Source organism: Odontomachus brunneus, unplaced genomic scaffold (assembly GCF_010583005.1).
Source record: "Odontomachus brunneus isolate Ranch 3 - 2012 unplaced genomic scaffold, Obru_v1 Obru_scaffold_146, whole genome shotgun sequence".
NCBI lineage: Eukaryota > Metazoa > Arthropoda > Insecta > Hymenoptera > Formicidae > Odontomachus > Odontomachus brunneus.
The window spans coordinates 620001-630722 of NW_022639596.1; the positions used below are offsets into that span (position 1 = coordinate 620001).

At 31.4% G+C, this 10722-nt stretch overlaps 2 protein-coding genes across 2 annotated transcripts in view; one reads left to right on the top strand and one right to left on the bottom strand.

The window, feature by feature from the left end:
- LOC116850492 overlaps nucleotides 1-10722 on the bottom strand; it is a 114745-nt gene that overhangs the window by 6012 nt on the left and 98011 nt on the right. The window lies entirely within an intron of this gene.
- On the top strand, nucleotides 1665-2946 carry LOC116850480. Its single transcript, XM_032828808.1, has 2 exons — nucleotides 1665-2527; nucleotides 2883-2946. Exons 1-2 carry the CDS (start codon nucleotides 2154-2156, stop codon nucleotides 2884-2886), a joined length of 378 nt encoding a protein of 125 aa, XP_032684699.1. The 5' UTR covers nucleotides 1665-2153; the 3' UTR covers nucleotides 2887-2946.

The window sequence follows — 10722 nt, forward strand, 5'->3', positions numbered from 1 at the left end:
ACCTTTCCAAGGTCGCAAAAACAATTTTTTCATAAGACAAGTTTGATGTAAAATTTTCCGCTCTTTCGAAATCCGCAGTCAAAAATAGGGTGTCCCATTAGAAAAAACCATCGTGACCTTGAAGTAACCTTCAAAATTGACCTCAAGGTCAAAACCAATGGTACAATTGAATGACCCCCTCTGTCCTGGTCAACTTTTATCTAAACCATTTTTTTGTAGATACCGTAATTTGGAAGATATTCGGATCCATAGACTAAAATGACTCACCCTGTATAATAATGGAAGGTGGTCACGATTAAATTTTTAGAAAATGACATGACATCGTGCTATAGGCGCCGCCCTGTGTAAGTAGGTACTGTTAAATTGCGTTATTACAAAAATATTACATTTGAACATAATGTAATCATAGCCTTTGAAATCTCAAATATATTATAAAAATCTAATGTCAGTCATCGTCATGTCATGCATCGTAAAGAAGTTACAAGATCATTTGGTCCAAAAGTGTATGAAATTATGATTCAAAGCATCTAATATTTTTGTTACGATTTTCACATGAGACAAATTAATAACATCAAATTATGTAAAAACTTGGTTGAAATATTTTTTTCGAATGTTGTTGGGCTACATCCGTATTACTATTAGACTCGCGGAGTGGACAAGGTTTGAATATAATTGCAAAAATAAGACAAAATTCTGCAACGCATGTTGTTTTCCTAACAATTTTGGACAGTACAACGGGAAAAATACAGCCATTAGAAGTATACTGGATGATCGGAAATTCCCGCATTCGGAGTACAAGACATGATACTTTGTGCTAAAACAAACAACTTTTTCCTTTAGCAAAATTGCGTCCGAAAAGTAGTTTTTGCAAAAGAGCGTGTTAAAGTTAACGAATAAGCGGTCTTGTCTAAGCGGCGCTCAGGGCCGGCGCGCGCGCCTTACTCGCGTGTACCTAGTCTGTGACTAGTATTCATAAGTAATGTCTTTTAAGACGCTCATACGGCTCTGTTTTGATTAGTTTACAACGTCTTAAGATTGTACTTGAGACAATCTTAAATAATAAGAATCAACTATGAACAATATCAGAATTTAATCTTCTTCCGTATTGTGTTGCTTAAATAATGAAAAGTTAATAAAATAAGTACTGCTTTTATTTCTTATGTGTAGAAAATTACCCAAACTGCAATAAAACAGAGAAATAAATTATAAATATATTTTTAATTATCACGTAATTGTGTAACATTTAAAATAATAGAACACTCACAGCTCGCAAAGCATATTACTATTTATATTTGTCTTTATTTTCAGATGTGCAATCACGCAATGTTTTATTCATTTATTACGTAAGAAATAAAAGCAGTACTTATTTTATTAACTTTTCATTATTTAAGCAACACAACACGGAAGAAGGTTAAATTCTGATATTGTTCATAGCTGATTCTTATTATTTAAGATTTTTTTAAGTACAATCTTAAGACGTTGTAAACTAATCAAAACAGAGCCGTATGAGCGTCTTAAGGGGAGATATACACCTAGCATGGTCGAAAAAATCGATTTTTTTTTTTTGCATTTTCTTGATGCTTGAGGTCTCAAGAATATCTGGTTAAAATTGCAAGTCAATATCTCGATAAATAACGAAGTTACAGCCGAGAGAGTAAACCGTCTCCGAGAGCGCGCCGTACCGCCTGTTTTGCGGCCGAGCCGAGAGGCAGCGACCCTTCGAAGAGAGCGTGTCTAGACCTGTTTTACGATTCTATTGTGTTTTCGGGCGTGGTCGGGTCCAGGTATAACGGAAATATCACACGACCGTTATTCTTTGCCGGAAATTGGACGCGTTTCGTCAGTAGCTTGCCGTTCGTGCAACTGTGCGTTACAGTGAGTTTTCGTCTGTGAATACATATTCTGAGGAAAATGGATAACAGATATAAAGGTTCTCGGGAAGCTCATCAATCCGGATCTTTTCGCAAAGATCGAAGCAAGAAGAAGATACCGCCCAAAAATCGAAATACTGCCGAAAAAGTAGAACTTTCCGACGAGAATATTAGTTCCAGTGCCAAAAAATTGAAGACTGATCGTGAGACATCCGCACCAGAAGATCCAAACATCGGGTATCGAATTTTGAATTTTCTGGCAGTGTTTTCTGCCTTATCGGAATGTGTAAAATGCAAAAAGGATACACACAAAACAGCAATGAGAGCTTCAACCAACTTATTTGGAAGATAGCTCCAAAAACGATGCACAGCGGGGCCAAAATTGTTAACATTGCTGCATTTCTTGCAACATGCACGTTCAACAATGGTGTCACGTCATTGTTAGAAATTATGAACGTATTAGGAATATCAGTCGGATCGGGCGCGCACTTGTACGCTGCGCAAGAAGACGAAACTCGCATAGCGAAAGCCGAGCTGCAAGCGCAAGAACAGACTAAAGAAGGTCGAATACGGCGCCGACAACAAAATTTAGAAAATATGAACATTCCGTCGACCGTAGAAGACTTACACTATGGGCCTGGTATCGATGATTCCATGTAAGTTGACAAATTTAATGATTTATTCATTCCCAAATTTTCAAACGCGTTTTTCTCAAAACCACGTTTTTCAAATCGGTACCCAAAATTTCTCGAAAACCAATGAACCGATTGCCTTGAATTTTTTTGTGGTTATTCTATACATCATTATCTAGTACTTGTCATGGGGTTTTTTTTTTTCGTTGCTTAGTTTTTGTTTTATAGGCAAAATAATAACTAATTTTTGGTCGAAAAATCGCTATGTTATGTTCAAACGTCCGCCATTTTGTCATAAATCGATATTTTCAAAATCGGCCATGACAAGTACTAGATTATAGTATCTAATTTAATAATCTTTTTGGTTTTTTTGTTTCAGATGATTTTTGAAGAAACGCCAGTGGGTACCGTTTACCCGGATTTTTTTACGGCGCTCCAAAGATTATACCACAACCTCGTCAATTTTTGATTTTTTTTAATAAAAAAAATTGGACATATTCCTGAATGTGTATACTTTTAGATAGAAAAACCCCCAATCCGAAATTTCAAATAGTTTTCCTTAAAAAAATTCACAAAGATGACCTTTTTTTCCGGCTCCTAGGTGTATATCTCCCCTTAACCCGTTTCGGCCTGAAACGGCATAATTTTTTTTTTCTTTTAACGTTACTAGCAATTATAGAAAACATCGACGGATTCCAGCCAAACTAAGTACCCTATGGTTCTTGGGTATGCTCTTATCAAATCCGTCGTCCGTTTCAACCTATTTTAACTCAGTTTTCCAATATGGCCACTTTAATCCAGAAAACTCGACAAATTTTCAGATTCTTTTTTTATTAATCGTTGATTTAATAAAGATAGAAGTTTCTGATTCTCTCCAAACTCTGCATCTGGTGGCATACAAGTCTATACTTAAAAACCCCATAGATTACAATACGAAATTCAATATGGCGGACTCAAGATGACGACGTTTTTCATGAAAATTATGGTTTTTCCGTATGATTTTATTGTTTTTGAGAATTTTTATCAATTATATTTCTTCAATTAAATCTATGGAAAAATAATATTCTCATTATTTGAGACCAATTTCTTCCAATTTGGTACATCATCCGAGTAACGTAACCTATAGATCTTGTGAATAAGGAGTTTTTTTTTTAATATTATCTTTGAAATATTTCGAGAATAAGATGTTAACACTCCCATACAATCTACTATTTAGAAGATTTTTTAAATTGCTGGATCTGGATCCAGGGTCAGATATGCGAAATCCAATATGGCGGATTTAACATGGCGGATTGGAATTCCAAAAATTCAAGTTTTCGGCCCGAAAAAAATTTTATTTTATTTATTATAAATTCCAAATAAATTTATTATAAAATTCCAAATAAAAGTCTCCTGTTACTTTTTTACTTATTGCTTAGTTTTTTATTAAAATTTTAATGTATACTTGAACACTGATGACTTCACTCGGGAACTTTTAATTTTTTGACAGTAGAACTGCCGTAATTATATAATTCTCATTAAGAAAAGAATGTAATAATTATACAATTGAAAAGAATGTAACTATGAGAATTGTATAATCTAGTTGGATCTAGTAATATAACCTCAACTTTATTTATAATTTATGATTCCAGAATAATTCAGTGACTTTGTAAAATTGCATTTTTTTCGAACATGTCCGGCATTTCACGAGTATAATTCCAGGATCGCAGATTATTGCTCTTCATTGATGTCATTCAATTACGTTCAATATGAATAGAGTTTATCAGTCACTTTTAGCTTTCGTTTACAGATCTAGGCATTCCAGAAACAATGCTCTATGTTAAATTATAAATATCATTTTACTTTTCCATTTATATTCTATTTCAAATTATCGTATTTGTTTCTTCATCGTATAATGACAAATTTTTTACTTTCGATTAGTTACTACTTATTTTTGTAAAATTTGTACATCTGACAGTCATATAACAAAAATTATAGTCATATAACAAAAATCATGTCGAAGTGAAAACGATCAAAAAATAATGATAGCAGGCAATCAAATCAGTAGATTCCGATGATTCCTACGAAGAAATTGAGTATGATAATAATCATGAAATTATTTTTTTACCAGATCGGGATAATTTAGGAGAATCCGATGATGATTGCTCAGACTCAAATGTACCTCAACTAAAACATTTCGTATGATTCTGTCTATAAAAATTATTCAAAATCGCAAAAACTTTTAGAATCTGATCATAAATATGAGTGGGTAGAAGGAGAGAAAATTATCTCCGGAAATCTAGACAACACATTGCTGTTATCGGATTGTATGAAGAAAAAAATCCGAGACAGTACCCCTATTCAATTATTTGAATTATTTATATCTAAAGAAATAAAAGAATATATAGTAAGTGCTATATGTGAAAATGGTTTCGATAGGAATTTTACTGACCTTGAAACTTTTCTAGGCATAATAATCTTGTCTTCATACAATATGCGAACTGATCAGACTACTGGTCTAAGGGTGAAGATCTCAGGTGTAATACAGTTGTCAAAGCGATGAGTCATGATAAATTTTTAAAAATCAAATCAAAAGTCAAGTTTTCAAAAGCATCTGATAAAAATGATAGTGACAGAACTTGGAGAGTACGTAAAATTGTCAATTTATTCAGAAATAATATTATACAATTTGGTTTTTTTTCAACAGGACTTGCAGTCGATGAGATGATGGTCAAGCTTTTACTTACTAGTTTTTTGGAAAAACATTGTTGAAACAATTTATAAAATCAAAACCTATTAGATTCGGTATAAAATTGTTGGCTTTATGTACAGTAAGAGGATATTTGCTTGATTTCGATATTTATTGCGGGAAAAATGCAGTGCCGATAAAAAACTAGCCTCTTGTGCACTTGGTTCAAGAATTGTAATGCAAATAGTGAGTGCATTACAATGCAAGTTCCAAAGAGAAAACTATCAGAGTATCAATTGTATTTCGACAATTTCTTTACAAGCCCTGACTTAGTAGTTTTTTTTATTTAAAAAAAAATGGTTTGCGATCAACTAGCACTGTTCGTAAAGATAGAGTAAAAGTACAACAAACTCTTGAAAAAAAGCTCCGAGAGGATCTCATGTTGCAACCATGACAAGAACAGCGGTGTAAATTTTATTACTCTTATATTACTCTCATGGACTCAAAACCTGTTTCGATATTATCTTCTGCCACTGATGTTACTTCTCCATCATCCATGCAAAGGTACTCTAAAAATAAGCATAAAAAAATTGAAACTCAATTCCCTCATGTTGTCATAATATATAATAAATATATGGGGGGTATATGTATGGAGGGTAGATATATATATATATATATATATATATATATATATATATATACAATTACAGATGTAATAGAGTTATGCCCAGTATACGGAGTAAAATGGACGTGGGTCATTTTTTTGCGGATCATACAATCATCAATTACCAACGCAACAATATTATGGAATCTTTGCTGTGACAAGGATAAAGACATAAGCACCAGAGACTTTTGTCAAGAAATTAGTAAATATTATCTTGGTAAAAGCAAAGCAAGTGATTTTACAGCTAACAAGTGTGTTTCTCGGCCAAGAAAGTCTTATTCAGTCATAAACTGCCCTACAAGGACTACAAAATTTTGTTTAAAATGTAATAATTTTTATTGTGTAACATGTTTTAATAAAATTCACAGTGTAGAAAAATAGAATGTAGTTTAAAAAAAAAAGATTTATCTTAGGCTAATGAATACATTAGAAATACATATTTTAAAATTTGTAAGATAAAAATATCACAAAATAACGTTTAAAAGTAAAAAGCCAAAAAAATAAAAAAAATAAAAAAATGCAAGACCTATAAAAATTAAAAAAAAAAAAAAAAAAAAAAAAAAAAAAAAAAAAAAAAAAAAAAAAAAAAAAAAAAAAAAAAAGAAAAAACAAAAAAGCAAGAAGAACAAAAAACAAAACAAGACTCCAGAACCGTCTACCTCCTCGTTGGTGAGAGTCGAGCAACGCAAAATGTTTCTTGCGGTGAACGGGTGGTGAAATATTGAAATATTAAAGAATAGAAAATTATTGCAACTATTAAATGTTCTCTAAATCTCTTACAAAAAATATCTCATGAAATGATATCATTTACGAAACTAAAATGAAAGACATTTTGAACAAATTCATAAATTTCCGAGCATACTTTAAAATTTTATACATTTATGAATTTTTTAAATAAAAAACTAACCAATAAGTAAAAAAATGACGGGAGAAAATTTTTATTTGAAATTTTATGGTAAATGAAATAAAATATTTTTCGAGCCAAAAACTTGAATTTTTGGAATTCCAATCCGCCATGATAAATCCGCCATATTGGATTTTGCCTATCTGACCCTAGATCCAGATCCAGCAATTCCAAAAACCTTCTAAATAGTAGATTGCATGGAAATGTCAACATTTTATTCTCGAAATATTTCAAAGATAATAAAAAACTGCTTATTCACAAGATCTATAGGTTACATTACTCGGACGATGTACCAAATTGGAAGAAATTGGTCTCAAATAATGAGAATATTGTTTTTCCATAGATTTAATTGAAGAAATATTATTGATGAAAATTGTCAAAAACAATAGAATCATACGGAAAAAACCATAATTTTCATGAAAAACGTCGTCATCTTGAGCCCGCCATATTGAATTTCGTATTGTAATCTATGGGGTTTTTGAGTATAGACCTGTATGCCACCAGATGCAGACTTTGGAGAGAATCAGAAACTTCTATCTTTATTAAATCAACGATTAATAAAAAAGAATCTGAAACTTTGTCGACTTTTCTGGATTAAAGTAGCCATATTGGAAAATTGAGTTAAAATAGGTTAAAACAGATGACGGATTTGATAAGAGCATACCCAAAAACTATAGGGTACTTAATTTGGCTGGAATCCGTCGATGTTTTCTATAATTGCTAGTAACGTTAAAAGAAGAACAAATTCATGCCGTTTCGAAACGGCAGGTCGAAACGGGTAAAAAGACATTACTTATGAATATTAGTCACGAATTAGGTACACGCGAGTGAGGTGCGTGCGCCGTCCCTGAGTAGCTCAGACAAGACTGCTTATTCGTTAACACGCTCCCCTGCAAAAACTACTTGTCGGACCCAATTTTGCTAAAGGAAAAAGTTGTTTGTTTTAGCATAAAGTATTATGTCCTGAAATGATCCTGAAATGGTCCTGAACAGATGTCCTGTACTCTGAATACGATAATTTCCGATCACCCAGTAAACAGGGTGAGGAAAAAGGGTTGGTACTCCTGAATAACTGGGAAAATATAAGTTTTATTGAAAAATATTTGAGACAAAAGTTGTAAGGTTTAGAAAGGTGCATTCAATGGCAATATTTATTTGACCTTGGATGGCGCCACTAAGGTCAGGTCGAGGTCAACTTTGCTTTTTGAAATAAAAAGATATATTTTTTATTACGGAATTTTATTCTGCGTAAAAAAACAAACAATTTTTGTTTGAAAAGCTTTTTTATACGATCTCTATTTTCTCAGATATTTACGGAAATTCCTACAATATTATTGGTTTCAATAATTTTTTATTCAAATTCTATCAACTTTATCGTAAAATAACAAGAGATAAAAATTTTTTTATTTTCTTCTCATAGAGTTCTGAGAATTTTTTCAAGATTTTTATAAACTTTTTAGTACTTGAAGAAAATGCAAGAAAATGCTGTACTAAAAAGTTAATTAAGAAATTCTGAAAACATTTTCAGAGCTCTGTGAGAAGAAAATAAACAATTTTTGTCTCTTGCTATTTTTCGGTAAAGTTGATAAAATTCGAATAAAGAATTATTGAAATAATGTTGTAGATATTTCAGTAAATATCTTAGAAAATAGAAGTCGTATAAAAAAGTTTTCCAAACAAAAGTTATTCGTTCCTTTATGTAGAATAAAATTGCGTAATAAAAAATATGTTTATTTAAAAAAGCAAAGTTGATTTCGACCTGACCTTGGCGGCGTCACCCAAAGTCAAATAAATATTACCATTAAATGCATCTTTTTATAACTTTTGTATGGAACATTTTTCTAGAAAACTTATATTTTCGGAGTTATTCAAAGGTACCGACCTTTTTCCCACCCTGGTATACTGTTTCGCATTATAAAAGAAATTTATTTCTTAATATTAGTATTTTTTTCTGATAAGATACGTTGTTAGATAACGCAATTTGATTTTCATACTAGAAATAATATGTTAAAATTGCAACCAATAAAACATCAATTCTCGATGAGACTTCAAAATTTATTTAAATATGCATAGTTTAAAAGTGAATATATACAGAATAGACCAGAGAATTTTAAACTGATTAATTTTAGTTTCAAAAGTAATTCTAAAGTAAAATGCGATATTTATGGTAAAACTGCTACAGTCAAAGGCAAATTTGAGTAGACACCTGTCTATTCTACGCAAAAATAGTGTAATTTAATCAATTTTCTCAATTAACTTCTTTGTTTTTATTTTTTAACATAGATTATTTTATCGTCAACCAGTTTTACTTTTGGTTCAACAAAATAATGTAGTTTATCTTACATAAGAATCATTAAAAATAAAAATTCAACAAAACAATATAGACAAAATTGAGTGGACACCTTCATATTTCAAGCTTTTTCTTGGTTTAATATCCTGTATTTCCTCCTTTAGTTTTAATAACCGCTTCCAATCGCTTCGGAATGCTATCCACTAAATGTTCGATCTTATTCTTCGCTATACTTTCCCATAATCGTTGTAAACCATCGAAAAATGCTGCTTTATTCGATCTGTTGTTAATGAATACTTCGCTGTCGAATATGGCCCACAAATTCTCAATGGGATTAAAGTCTTCCGGAATTTGTTGTGGCCAACCTAAAACTTCTATTCTTGAGTCATTGAGAAATTGTTTGGTTTATTTGGCGGTATGTATGAAAGTGTTGTTTTGTTGAAAGATAAAATCGTTAGCAATACCCATTTTTTCTATCGATTCTTCCAAATTTTCATTAACGAGTTTAATATATCGCATAGCGTTAATATTTTCATCAAATAACACTAAATTTCTAACACTGGACAAAGAAAAACAGTCCTACACCATGAAACCTCTTCCATGTTTTACAGTAAACAAGATGAATTTTTGTCAGAGCGCTTCATTCGATTTTCTCCAAATTCTTTTTTTTCTTGCCAAACAATCCAAACTCCTCTCTCACTCTCGTCACTCCACAAAACTTTCCTCCAAAAATAAACAGGCATTTTAACATTTTTCTGCAAAGCTTAAACGTTTTCGTTTATTGAATTATCAGAAATAAATGGTTTTCGCAACGGTATACGGTTATACAAGTTTGCTTCTTTCAATCTACGAGATATTGTTCTTTTCGATACACTTAAATTCATATTCTCAATTATTTCACGACGTGTGACACTTGGATTTATTCGACATTTCCTCACATCCTTTTATCAAGACGTTCGGCGGTACACCTCTTACGACCACGACCTTTAAAATTCTCCACAGTATTAAGTTTTAAATACTTTTTCCAAGTTTTTGCTACACTATTCTTCGAAATGTGATATTTTTTTGCAATATTTCTATAACTAGGACCTTCTTGACAATCACAAATGATTAATTTTCTGATTTGCAGCGAAATTTCACTCCGATTTCCAATATTTAAGATTAAATGAATAACTTTTGAAAATACGTTGATGTCAACGCAACGAGAACATCGGTACTAACTGATACTCATAAACACTCATTGGAGAAAAGTAAACAATAAATATTCATGGCTTTGATTCCGGCTGGTAAGCAGTGTACACTCAATTTTGTCTACATTCTTCTGTTGAATTTTAGCTCGCAGTACTCCCTACTTAAGGCAAACCATGTTATTCTCTAAAATTACTAACGAAATTGATTGATGACAGTGCAAACTATAATGAAAGGTAATAAAACAAGGAATTAATTAGAAAAATTCACAAAATTGTAGTACTTTTATGTACAAAATACATGTCCACTCAATTTTACCCCTAACTGTATAAATATGTATTTTTAGTGTAAAAAATCACTAACATATTTTTCCCAAATCACTATCTTTGCAACGCGAATATATGTCATAAATATACCATATATTTATTACCCGTTTATATGCAAATTCTGTATTGTTTCTTTTATATATATATATATATATATATATATATATATATATATATAT

Coding starts and splice junctions, on each gene's coding strand:
- LOC116850480 (XM_032828808.1), top strand. CDS start 2,154: ATGTGTAAAATGCAAAAAGGATACACACAAAACAGCAATGAGAGCTTC.